The 14,399-nt window shown below is 32.7% G+C and overlaps 1 protein-coding gene across 4 annotated transcripts in view; it reads left to right on the forward strand.

The window, feature by feature from the left end:
• The window catches only part of KIAA0586 (KIAA0586 ortholog), a 94,144-nt gene that overhangs the window by 54,697 nt on the left and 25,048 nt on the right, over positions 1–14,399 (forward strand). For all 4 annotated transcript variants that reach the window (XM_031453786.2, XM_064485988.1, XM_064485987.1 and 1 more), the window contains 3 exons: positions 1,849–2,026; positions 8,446–8,600; positions 11,811–11,919. In XM_031453786.2, coding sequence (XP_031309646.2) covers positions 1,849–2,026; positions 8,446–8,600; positions 11,811–11,919 — 442 coding nt within the window. The remainder of the gene's footprint in view (positions 1–1,848; positions 2,027–8,445; positions 8,601–11,810; positions 11,920–14,399) is intronic.

The following is a 14,399-nucleotide window of genomic DNA, read 5'->3' on the forward strand; positions in this document are numbered from 1 at the left end:
GAATATATTTCCCTGTGCTATACAGTATAAACTTGTTTATCTATTTTATATATACCAGTTAATATCTACCAATCTTGAACTCCCAGTTTGTCCCTTCCCACCCCACTCCCCGCTGGCAACCACAAGTCTGTGTTCTATGTCTGTGAGTCTGTTTTCTGAAATTGATGGATTTTTAGACTGGCTCCACTTTTTCTCTGTTCAAACTATACTAAAATCCTTTTCTGTACTGTGAGAAATTGCCTCTCTATATTAGATAATGAGGGGTGGAATTACTCAAAAAGCACAAGCATTTATAATTTATATAGACACTAATAAATTGATTTCCAACTGTAAGAGACTCCTTGTCAACACCACAGCAGGATATTTTTCATCTTAAATTTTTGCCAGTCTGATTAACAGTGACATTTAGTATATTAGACTATGTTCAGAGAACTATTAAACATGCTTTGTTTGTAATAAGAACAAGTAATAATGATGCATTTGTAAATAAAAATATTGCATTGGTAAGAAAATAGCAGGTCTTCTTTTTACTTAAAACTCTTTGCCCAGAGGGCACTTCAGGTCATTGAGAGTAGTCCTATGGCAGAAGTGCAACTTGTACATTTATGTAGATGGGCGAGGTGTACTACTACTGTAGATTACAGACAGCCTAACTTAGAACTGACGTGAGTCTGAGCTTTGAGTATAATATAAAAATGATGGATACTTAAGAGTATGAGAGTGTCTTGCGAATAGGGAAACTGAATCTTCCCTAGGGCCATAGAGTATTAAGGTATTAAATAATTTAGAAGTTACAAGTCCTCTAGAAAATTGGTTCACAATAGAGAAGATGCTGTATATTGCACATTTTATATGATAGTGACAGTAATATAGGCACTGCAAAACATTTCTAATTAATCTCTAGGGAAAGTGTATCTGCTGTCATTCTAAACTTTGCCCCAAAGTCTTCAAGGGTTTCATATTAATTGCAAAACAATCCTTTTCTGTTTAAAGGATGTTGAACAACTGATATTCTTAAAGAAAAGTCAGATTAGGGAATAAGAGGAGCTACAAATCTATGGAGGCTGATTAGGGGAAATTGTAGAAAATCTTGAATGTTGAGCTAAGAAGTTAGATTTTATTTTGTAGTCAATAGAGTCATCAAGGATGTTTCAGCAGTGATTTCTTCCTATATTCTAGTAAGAGGGAAAAAAACACTTAGTTGAAATTAAACTCCTTTTAAATAAAAAAAAATGAGAGCTTTCATATATTGGCATTTTTATTCAGTTCTTGATTAGTAAATGCATTAATTAGAGTTATCTCCAAGTCATAAAATGTGCTAGTGATTAAAGCACATAATTTTTAACACAGAAAGAAAATAGAAGTCTTCATTTTTAAAATTTCATATATTTAATGACCATATTTGTGCTTTTTGTGGATTTTTATCAGCTGTTTCCCTACAAAGTTCACACTAACAACTTTGGCCAGTTTTCATTCATAGGGAACAAGAGGTGATTTTTATATTCTAATATTTAAGCTGTACAAACAATGTACAATGTGTGCTAGCACTTGCTGTTTTAAATAATAAAATTTTTCTGATGTGTTTTATTGATGTCTAATTTGGAGGTTGTAAAAAGAGATAATGGTTATTTAACTTCATAAGAAATAAGATATTAAAAACAAAGCCTATTGCTTAGATAAACTAACTTTTAAAACTTGTCTTTCATGTGGTGTATATGTGGCGTAATAAGCTCTTTCTAAAATACCTCTCAAGCAGTCGAGTGGTCTGCATGATATATTCGACAAATATTTCCTGTTTTGACTTGATTGTAATATAATGTTTGCAACAATGGTTTCTACTTCTTGCAGGACTCGGAGAAAAGTATGGGTGAGCTTAGTGAAGGACAGAGGCCCAGGCTGACAGCAGCAGCACAGAACACCTCAATGGGACATGCCACCTATACGCAGCAGCCTGTCGCTAATGCAGAGTCTTCGGATCAGAAATGTGCTCCTAAGCTACTATCCCAGCGATGTGACCCAGTTACAGGTATACACCAAAACATTGCTTCTTGATGTATCATCTGTTAGAATATTCACTTTGAATCCCATCACACTTTCTTTGTACTGTTTGCGCATTGAATGCTGAATTCTGTTTCATATGCTGTATTAAAATCTACAGTAGTGTTCCTAATCTGAATTAAGAAAAGCATGACTATTTTCAACCAGGGGCTTGCAAAATTTATTTATTAAAAGGGGTATTCATCATTGAAAAGTTTGGTAATGACTTTTTTTTAGTGCTATCTATAACAGTATTTCCTCAAATGTGACTCATATAAACAGTCATATAACTCATATAACAGATTGGTACATGAATCACTGGGTGGTACCTGAGATAATTTTTTGTAATATGCGTATGTTCACTTAAAATCTTTTAACAATGATGTATTTATTTTAATATATACTGGAAAGATATAACTAACACATCAAAACTATGACATAACAGATTTTGTTCAGGACAAGGTTAAATTAGGTAATACTGTAGAAGCTCACTCTTTATGCTCTATGAATTTCTGACTCAGTACTCAGTGCACTCAGGATTGTTTTGGAACTTTATTAACTAACTTTTGCTGTAACACTTTGAGAAGAAGAGTAGAGTAGAGAATACCAATTTCTGGCATACAGAGCTGATTCTCATTATCTGCAGTATTTATATCCTGTAGTGTAACCAGAAACTGAATTAGCAAATACTGAAAGATTTCATTGCTCCTGAGGGAAATTCAGGATTAGGTTCCTGCGCACCTCTGATTGTAATGCTTTTGACAGCCAGTCAATACATAACTTTGTCTTATGTGTGTTTCTATTTAAAGAGACTTATTTAATACACATTGTTGACTCACTAACATTGAGCTCACAACCAGCAGCGCTATAATTCATGCCTGAATGAAGCTTATCAAAGACACATACTTTTTCTGGTAAGGCCAGCACAGCCTTCTTGCACTTAGGAACACTAGCAAGCACACCTGCACTGCACATGGGAGTCATTTTAAACAGCAGAATCACCAACAAAATGTACAAAAATGCGAAAAACACTAAATAGCAAAAAAGAACACTTGTTCACAGTACAGGAGCTAAGACAGCAGAGCAGCACTGTGTTCACCCTCATCTGCTTGTCTGTGTAGAGTCATTCAAGGTATCACTGCTCTACACTTGTCCACAAATGACTGTGAACATGCTGCAAGTGTTGATTTCAGGGTTACAAATAAATTTTATCAAGTAGGTGAATTTGCAAAAATAGAATCTTCAAATTAATGAGTATCAACTAAATTCTCACTGATCGTTTTCCCATGCCCGTAACTGCATTCTCTTAAATGAAGAGGACTTCAGGAGTTATAAAGATCTGCCATAAATCAGAAAAGGAAACACCTGAAGTTAGAAAAACTTTGGTGTAGAGTGTTTAGAGTGTCAGTTTTATATTGTGCAAACACCTTACATCATTAAGAACTGAGGGCAATTCAACACTGAATTTTCCATGGGAATAAATGTAAAGTAATATTTGAATTATTTCTCATTTTATGTGCATAGTAAGGGTATTAACATTTTTACATTCTTTTAACATCTAAAGTGGCACAACTGTGACTTCTGTATTTGTATCCAGCTAACCTTGCAGATTGCAGTTAAATAGAACTGACACTAGAGGGCTCTCGCAGATCACTGGAGAGCTGCTGGTACTTGGGAACAACTAGGTACTTGTTAAATTGTTATAGAGTAAAATCCACAAGGACATGTCCTATTCAGTCCCTCTTTATACCCTGGTTGCACCTTGCAGATTAACTACAGTAAAGTGCATTTTATTTGTAGGTACGCTGTAGGTATTTGTTTAATTTAATTGGAAAAAATAATAAGTAATGTGATTTAAGACTGAGCATGTAGATGAGTCAGTATAACTGAGTGGCTAAGCATTTGTTTGGGCTTTTGTAGTTTCAGGAAGCAGTCTGAATCCCGTCTCTGTATTTTTGGACAAGTAACAATCTTTCTGAGCCCAAGTTTCTTCATCTCAAGTGGGAATAATATTAGTATATTAGTTATCTATTGCCATATGACAAGTTACTCCAACGTTCAGCAACTGAAGACAGCAGACATTTACTGTGTCACACAGTTCTGAGAGTCATGAGTGTGGGAGTGGCTTAGCTGCATTGTTCTCCAGACTATCATGAGGGTGTAGTCCAGCTGGTGGCTGGGGCTGCAGTCATATGAGGGCTTCACCTCAGGCTGGAGAATCTGCTTTCCAAGCTCACTCACATGGCTGCTGTCAAGAGCCCTTGGTTCCTCACTACATGAACCTTTCCATAGAGCTGCGCATGACATAGCAATTCGCTTTTTTTTTTTTTATTTCAGGTGCCTTTGGGTTTCATACAAATGGGATAGTTTATTAAACATACCAGAACCAAAGCTGCCGCTGGCACCTGCACTTCAAGCAGACTTAGTCCTCTCTGAAAGATCACCATGGTTGCTTTTTCATAGCAGTAAGACTCTAGAAGAATAAAATTATGGATTTCAAGTTACGATTAATTAAATTAAATTTGACTTGAATAACACTTTAAGCGTCCCTCTTACGAAGGGCTAACATACATTATAACCAGTGGGCATACTTTTTAGAAGTGACAGCAAATTCAACGTTGTTGTGATTGCTGTTGTGGGCTCCTCTCCTGACCCCTGATCACCAGGTTAGATACGGTCAGTATGGTCATATGTGCTCTCTGCAGTCCTCTGATGTCGCCTGCCTAATGTTGCTTTTATCACACTGATTTGTAATCTTCCTTGACAGTGGGGACTTTATCTTGTTCCTCATATCCCTGTCACCTAGCAGAGTTTGTAGCACCCAGTGCATAGTCAGTAAATATAAATTAAATGATAGGGTGTTATATGACCTGAAAGCAATTACGCACTTTTAATGCTTTTGGGAGATGTTTGGTTGTGTACTTTCTTGGTTTCTACATTTAAATTTTTTTCTTCTTTTATCAAAATTTATCTTGTCTTTCTGATTAATTTTTTCTTTATACTCATTCATCAATCATATCATTTTACATAAAAATAAAATGGATTATATATTACTTTAAATTACAGACTTTTTTTCTTCTTCTTCTTCTTCTTCTTCCTTTTTTTTTTTTTTACTGCTCTCCTTCTACCCCTCCTCCTCACATCTTCTCCTTTTATGCCTTAACCCGGGTAACTCATGTTAAGATTCTGGTTTCTAATCTTCCTGGTTTTTTTCTTATGCATGTAATTAATATGCACACTCTCACAGTATACATGATAGGTAACTATGATGTGTATATTTGTCATTTTACAAGTTGAGATCCCATCAAGCACACTCCCCTGCATTTTGTTTTCACTTGGTAAACCCTGTGGAAATTACTCCAGGTCAACTAGTGTTGCTTAAATTCATTCATTCTTTTTTTTTAAAGTAATTTATTTTTTATTGAAGTACAGTCAATTACAATGTATCAATTTCTGATGTATAGCACAATGTCCCAGTCATGCATATACACACATATTTAAATTCATTCTTTTTAATGATTGCATAAAACCTTTTGGTGTGGATTTCTAATAATTTATTGTCATTGCTCCACTAATGGATATTTACTTTATTATCATTTCCCCTCGCTATAAACAGTGCTAGAGTAAATATTCACACATGTATTTCCTAACATATTGTTGTATTTTATTTTTATGGACTAGTTTCCCAGGAGCATTTACTGGGTCCAAGGGAAAATATATTTTTTAATTAATTAATTAATTTATTTATTTATTTATTTATTTATTTATTTTTTAGGGGGAGGTAATTAGGTTTTACTTGATAGAGATACTGGGGATTGAACTCAGGACCCCATGCATGGAAAGCACATACTCTACCACTGAGCTGTACCCTCCAAAAAATAATTTTAAATTTTAAAATAGATATACCAAGTTACTGTCTTAAAAGTTTAAACTGATTTATTTTTGTCAGTAATATATTATAACCTTTCCCCTGTATCCCCTCTAGAAATTGTATTTATTACTCTTTCTACTTTTGTCAGTTGAAATATAAAGATATGTCTCCGACTACTGGTGAGTTTGTTTGTTGGCTATTCGGATTTGCTCCTTTGTTAATTATGTACTTAAGTTTTTCCCCTATCTGTTTGGCTCTAAATGTTTCTTGTAATTTTGTAAGAACTGTGTCTATATTTTAGCTGTTTTCTGTCATCTGTATTGTAAATGTCTTTTTCCAAATTTGTACCTTCTTCATTGACATTATTTATGATCTTTTCCATACAACTTTTTAAAATTTTTATATAGTTATTTGTATCTTTTATACTTCCTTCCCCAAACACAAGCTTATACCTGTAGTCTCCCAGATTCTTTTTTGCAAGTTTATTATTAATATACATTTATTTTTAAGTCTGTCTGGAATTTATTTTTGCAAATGGTGTAAGATAGACATTCAATTTGATTTTCTTCTAGATAAATAGCCACTTGTGCCAGCATCAATTATTATGTATCTTTTTCCTACTGAACTGAAACATCAGCCAGTTTGTATATTCACTTCTCATAGACGTAGGAATTTTTTTTTTTTTTGGATTCTTTATTCTGAGTGTTCTGGACTCCTTAGGACTGAAAACATATTAGACTATTATGTCTTTATGGTACGTGCTTTTATCTTATAGGGAAAGTTTACCTTTTAAAAAAAATTTTTCCTGCTTTTCTTGACAATTCTCAGACATTTATTGTTCCATATGAACTCTGAAGTTAACGTTTTTCACATAAAAATTACCCTAATTGGAATTGTACTGATTTATGTATTAATACTGGAAAGATTTTTATGGTATATCTTAGTCTTTGTTCAGATCTTGTTTTGTGGTCTTCAGTAAGACTTCATAATTTTTTTCATATGGATTCTAAACCTTTCTTAATCATTTTATAGTTCTGGTCACTATAGTAAAGGATTCTTTTTCCGTTTCTAGGTACATACTGCATAATTTAGAGAAAGCCAGTGATTTTTATTTATTTTTTTATTAGCCAGTCATATTACCAAATTCTCTCATTAATTCTAATAAAATTCTTTTTCCTCACTAGAAACTCTTGGGCTTTCTAGGTATATAATCATATAATCAGAAAAAAGTTTTTAATCTCTTCTTTTTCAACATTATATGTGAGAATTCTTTTATCCTAATTCATTTGCCAGTCTTAAAAAAATGTTGGGAAAATGTCATAGGAATAGAAAAAGCTATATCAGAATATAAAGAGGCCAATATAAGGCCTGGAACAATAGTTGCTCTAAATGATGGATATTATTACCATTATTTAAATTAATCTTATATTACCCTGGATAATTAAATGAGAATAAAACAGATAATAATTTTGAGAAACACTTTTGTACAGATCAAATACTGGAAAGGTGAAACTTAAAGGTCAATGTGTGTAGTCTGCTTTATGCAAAACCCACCTAAAATATAGGTTAACATTAAAAAAAATCAGAAGATGATTATTGGCTATACCTAAGAAATTGTCAATAGACTGCTTTTAAATGGAAATGTCTATGGGGTCTATAAAATATCATTTCATTTCAAATAATTCAGTTTATAATGTTTTAGTTCTATTTCTGTTGATTAAAATGAGATAGACTATATTGTGCTATATTTAAAAGGTGACAATTAATTAGGAAACACAGAATTTTCTTAGAAATTATTTAGCAAGAATGTGAAATAAGGAACAGTGACTAGGAGTTGAAATATGAGGATTTTAGTTCTTCTCCACATTTTATGAGCACACTGATTTTTGGATAGTTAGTTACCTTAAGCCTTAGCTTTGTCAGTGAAAAACAGTTATAAAACTACCTGATCTGCCTACCTTATAAAACAATTGAGAGATTCAAATTAAATGAGATAATGTATATGAAAGTGTTTGGAGTATAAAGCACAATATATATGTACAGTGTTATTAGATAAGTATTTATCTCTGCTCTTATTGTCTTCTTTTTTTATTTGATTGAGATGTCATTTGGATGAGAAAAAGAGAAGCTTGATCTTTTGAAGAAAATTATCTACAGAACAGAGTTAAGCATTTTCTAGTCAGGAATTGTCCCTTGCTTTAAGATTACATTTTAGATAGAAAGCATCCTTTTGACTCTTATTGATAGAAAAGATAAGCCGGAGTGTTAGGAGCTGATGTGTAGGAGTGGGTGTTGAGTGTGGACTGCATGAACATCTTGTTTATTGGAACCTTAAAATAGTCCATAGGTTTGTTTGAGCATAGATACTTTTTGCATTTCTATGAGTTTGGTTTTCATTGCAATGAAGGCTTGGTGACAGGTATTTTTTGTTGAAGTACTTCTAATTCAGCAGGTGAGAAGTATTGGTAATTTTGGTCAATTTTTCTTTTTCTAAGAAATAATTTATTATGATTTTTTGTTTACGTGTTTGGTAACAGGTGGTGTTTATGAAGGTTCATGTGCTAGTCATGGTCCAGTGAGTTTGGGAGAATTGGAATTGCAGCCAAATCCTCACCTTGCTTTTTCGACAACACTTCTTACAGCACAAGAAAATGATGTTAAACCATCAGTAGCAGCTGAAGACTTTCCTCAGGTACCCAATTAATAGCACTTGTACTTTATTAGTACTTTATTTATTTATATCAGAATGGTGACAATATTACTAAAGCACAGTGCACTGTTGAGAGCACAGTCTGGAGTCAGACAGCCTAAATCATGCCTCCTTTATTTACTGACTCAAGCCTGGCTATAAATCTTAGCTCATCCAACTTCTAGCTGGATGACTTTGAATATGTACTTAGCCTTTCTTAAGACTCAATTTCCTCATCTTTAAATTAAAGGTTAAAAATAATGTATATAAAAAGCCTGTTACCTAGTTAGATAGCTATTATCATTCATACCTCTATATCCCCATGCAATATCTAGCTTAGTAATTTGCATATATAGGTACTCAATAAATATATATTATATTAAAATTTGTAAAGCATGTTACCGTGAAAGCATAAGATAGTTCATACTGAGTTAAGCCAATGGCCCATGCAGTTTTGTGTACTGAAAAATAGGATAATTACTCTTCAAGATGTAAAAAAAATTGATCATGTTATTAAATACACTTTTGTATCTGTGTAATAGCAATGCATTTCTCACTGTAGATTAATTTATTCAGTAATCATCATGGTATGGTATTGTATAGCATTGCATGGCATTGAGGATGAAAGCCAAAAAACATATCAAATAAAGATTGTTTATGGAATACAACCATGTGTGTTCAGCATTAGAACACAGTTCAGAACATTGTAGGATTCAGTATTAATAACCTGTGACTAAGGAAACATCAGGAAAAAACTAGTTATGAGTAAATATCTGTCAATAACTTCTGTAATAAAAGAAAAATTGTTTATGACCTTGGGTTAGACAAAAGTGATACCAAAAGTGCTATCTATGAAAGAAAAAAATTAACAAACTGGTCTTATCAAAAATAAGAACTCTTCAAGACACACTGTTAAGAGAATGAAAAGACAAGCTATAGATTGGAAGAAGATATTTGCAAATCACTTACCTAATAAAAGGCTTATGTCCAGAATATATAAGGAACTCACAGAATTCAATGTTAAGAAAACAAACAATTGAATTAAAAAAAGGATGAAATGTTTGGATAGATACGTTACCCAAAGAAGATATACTGATAGTATATAAGCACTTTAAAAAGCTTCTCAACATCAGTCATAATTAGGAAAATGCCAATTAAAACCACAGTGAAATACTCCTACATGCCATTAGAACATCTAAAATGAAGAAGACTAACGTGCCAAGTTTTGGCAAGGGCGTGGAGCAATTAGTATTCTCGTATGCTGCTGGTCGGGAATGTTAAATGACTCAGCTACTTTGGAAAACAGTTTGGCAATTTCTTAAAAAAAGTAAAACATACATTTACCATATGACCCAGGCATTTCACTCCTAAGTATTTATTTATGAAAGAGAAGCTAAAACATATGTCTGCACAAAGACTTGTATGTGAATGTTCATAGCAACTTTATTTGTAGTTGCCCGAAACTGGAAACAACACAAATGTCCATCAAGAGGTGAATATACAAATTGTGGCATGTCTATAAAATGGAATACAACTTAGCAATAGAAAGCCATGGACTACCAGTGCATACAGTAACATAGATGATCTTCACAGAAGTTATGTTGAGGGAAAAAAACCAGACCAAAAAGAGTGTATATTCTAGGATTCCACTTGGATAAGATTCTAGAAAATGCAAACCAATCTGTAGTTATAAGAGGGAATACAAAAGGTTATGAGAAAACTTCAAATTGATGGATGTAGTCGTTATATTATCTTGATTGTGGTGATGGCTTCATGGGTATGTACATATGTCAAAATTTAGGGAACTATACACTTTAAACATATGCAGATTTATACCTATCACTTATACCCAAGTAAAAATATTTTAAAAATAAAAGATTGCTCTCCTTTAATTATTGGCCTATTTTAAAATAAAATTGCAGAGTGTTACCAGAAGAATAGGCTTCAAAAAATTCATTTGTTAGATTTCCTTCATTAACAGAGAAATATAGCTAGTAATAATATTAGCACACACTTATTTATAGTGCTTACTCTGTCAGATGCTGTTCTAAGTTTGTTACGTATTTAACTGATTTAATCCTTATAACAATCTACTGAGGTAAACATTATTATTATCCCCATTTTATGAATGAGGAAATTTGAGATATTGGGGGGTTAAGTAACTTACCCAGGGCCAAAGCTAGGTAATGACTTAGCCAGATTTTAACACAAGTACAATAAATACTCAGCTCTTAATCTCTGTGGTTAAGGAAGGGAGCCAATAGGAAGGTTCTAAGTTGAAGCAGCCCATAGTCCCCACCTTAGAAACACACACCAGAATATTTCCTTCAGGGCAGAAACCTATATGACTGATAGTTCTAAAAGCAGAAGACCAGAGTTGGGGCTGGTTGTTACTCTTGCAGTCTAAAGCGACTCATTTTTACTCATCTTTATGTGTGGATAAATAGGTACCTGCCATTGGTTACAATTTTGAGTCCATGTGGACAGGTGTTTCAGATTCTTCTCTGCTTGTTTCTGTTGGTAAGAGTTCTTTTCCAGTTCCTGTCAAAGTATATCTGCTAGCTGTTTTGAGAGACTCATTGATAGTTAGGCTCATAAAACAGGAAAGAGAAGAAAGAAAATGGCAAAAGTCATCACAATTTGTAATGTGTGATTGTGAAGGAATTTGTGACTACTGTTAGTTTCAAATTTGGTTAGATTATAGGTACGGAAGAGAGATAATGGGGTTTATGGTAGAGTATACACTTCTTGAATGGCAAAGGAAGATTACAATAACTATTCAACACTGGAGAATTAAATGATGTTACTATATATAAAAGCTCTTTGAAAATTGCAGTACATTATGTAAATTTTTATTTTATGCAAAAATGATTACATTGAAGTGCTTAGAGCCAAATTAAGTTTTTATCCTGTCTAAATCCATTATGTGTATATCTAGAATAGTTGATTTATAAGTAGCTCTGAATTCTCTAGTAAAAATAGATAGAAATGATTTGAATATTTGAAATCTGTGTATATTATCCAAATCTTTCTAAAGGTTTTATTTGCAGTATCTTTTCTTTAGTAATATGTACTCTATCACCCGTTTGGCAATTAGAAGGCATGGGTAATATTCAAATTTTATATAATAAACACCTAAATAATTCAGTTGCTCAAATCTTTTTAAAGTAACTTAAAAAATAATGTTATGATTTCATGTCTTAAATTCTTTAGTACCAACAAAAGCAAGACCAGGATGTTAAGCAAGTTGAACACAAACCAGTTCAAGTTCGTTTAATACGTGTAAGAAATAAAGCTGATATTTCACTATCACAGCAACAAGGTAAGATTTGTTTTCTTGTAATAAAATAATAGTTTGATACTTGTCAGATATTGAACAAACATATAGTGAGAATTCTTTACTTTTATGTATGTCTTGTTCTTGACTCTAGGTTTTTTTGTTTGTTTTCTCTTCAGTACATTGGGATAAAGAATCTGGTATCATGTTTGAATGTATATTTGTTCTTTTTACCAATAAACACTGTTTCTAATGCATTTAAAAAACTCTCAGCTAGTATTTTTTCCTTTAATCTTACCTTTTGGTTCTTGTACAATTGAATGTGGTGTCTTTAAATCTATATATAGGTCTATACCTATGTTATAGTTGTTTTAAATTATGATAAAGGCTGTCATTATGGCTGTTAAGGTGCTTTGTAAAGGCTATTTATGTTGTGTGATGATTTGATCAACAGGTGCAACTTAAAAAAACAAAGCATTCCATGTTAAATGCTATTATATGAATGAACTCTTGTACTGTTTGGTTATCAAAATTGTGTGGTTGAATTTTAATTCTGCAGTCAGCATCACAGCATTTTGATGTTGTTGTTATGTTTCTGCAAGGCTGTTGCCTTCGGCTTCGTTTCCCTTCTTGCTTCTTAGTCATTTAAATTTTATATAACCTAAATTCTGAAATTTGACATTAGAAATTAAGATGTCTTCTGTTTAAAAACTTTCTATCTACAATCCAATTAGAAGTGTTAGGAATACTTTGAGCAGTGGAATGTTTTTCTTTGCTTCTATAATAGTGTTTTTTTTTTTTTTATCTCATTTATTGAATGCCAGTATGATTGCAAATCTGACTGGGCATTTCACAGTTTGGGGAGGACCTGCATGAGGAAGTGCTTGAGATTATGCTGTATGAGGTTTAGGTTTTTACTTTTCTGTTTGTTTTCTGTTCTTCTCTTGCTCCGTCTTTTCAGAACTTTGCCCTCCTGACTACTTTTTTTAAAAACCTTTATTGTGGTATGATTCCTGCACAGTAAACTACACGTATTTCAGATGTACAATTTGATGAATTTTGATAGATGTATACACCCGTGAAACCACCACCACAATCAAGATAGCTAACATTTCTATCACTCCCCAAGAGGTGTAAATTTCAAACTCCCAATTTGTCCCCTCCCACCCTCTTTACCAGTTTGTTCTCTGTGTCTGTGCTGACCACTTTTTTTTAACCCAGCAATGGAACAATAGTGTTATATTTTAGAATCCTATGGAAAATTTCCTGTAAAACTCTTCTCCTTGAATTTAAAAATTAATTGTGATAGTATGTAGGTATGAACAAGTGAATGTTCCTAGGGTAATATCAAGACTGACTTGATGTCCCTGTACTGAGTACTGTTAGGATTCATGGTCAATGACTGTATATTTAATTTAGTTTTTTAAAAATGTATAATCTCTTAAAATTAGAAATGAATTTTGTCTCCTTGGAGAATGTTGTATATAATAAAACAATCATTTTTCTCAACTGATAGGAGAATATCTTTGTTTGATAAGGTTTTAAAGGTAAATATCTCTCTGGAAAAGTGACATTGTTTTCAGTTTCACATAAATGAATGACCACAAGATGGCAATAGTTGAATTTTTGTTGACTTTTAACAATGTCATTAAATAATATTCAATTAACATTTAATGTCAGTAAAAATTATAAGAAAAATGAAAGAAACCAATGTGTTAGGTAGTAGGAGGAAGTTTTATTTAGAAAGAATTTAGAACAGTTGGATTTAATATGTGTAAAAATTTTTTTCATTTAATTTTCCATCTAATACAGAAGTTAGGGGAGCAGACCTATTCCAGCTTTGACCAAGACAAAAATATACCTATAGATAGAACATTTTAAATAGAAGCCAAGTGTTTCACTCTATAATTGATACATACTCCATAATAAATATTTTTTGAATAAATATTTGCCTTGGCAAATAGTGTCAGTTATGACTTTTTCCCCTATAAATTTTACGGGTTTTTTTTTTTTTCTGATGAAACTCTGATACATTGCCAAATGTTTCAGAGAACAGTACAGTCAGAGTGCCAAAATAATCCTCTAGGGCTTTCAGAACTTTGACCCTGAAGGAGTTCAATCCTATCTCTCATACACAGATAGATAATGAATATAATGAAGGAAATTCACCTTACCACAAGGGAATTAAAACCACATCTTTTCTGGCAGATAAATGCTTCTAAGAATACTTGAACCCCCAAAATATGGCCTTTTCAGGAAGAGGTATCATGTATTTCACTTTGAAATGCATAGTAAATATGTGTATATAAAGAAGTCAAGCAAATTTTTCTAGCAGTAGCAGGAGTTTCAATGATCGTCCATTTAAAATTGACTGAAGATATGATAGGACATAGGTTTTAGCACTGTGCTTCTGGAAAATCTGTGAAGTTCTTGTCTCCTCCCCTCTCCCCTTGATTATTACTTTCAGATTTTAATTTAAAAAGAGAGAAGTTGAATTGGTTTTTCTGATGATCTCTTTGGCGTCT

Source organism: Camelus dromedarius, chromosome 5, assembly GCF_036321535.1.
Source record: "Camelus dromedarius isolate mCamDro1 chromosome 5, mCamDro1.pat, whole genome shotgun sequence".
Taxonomy (NCBI): Eukaryota; Metazoa; Chordata; class Mammalia; order Artiodactyla; family Camelidae; genus Camelus; species Camelus dromedarius.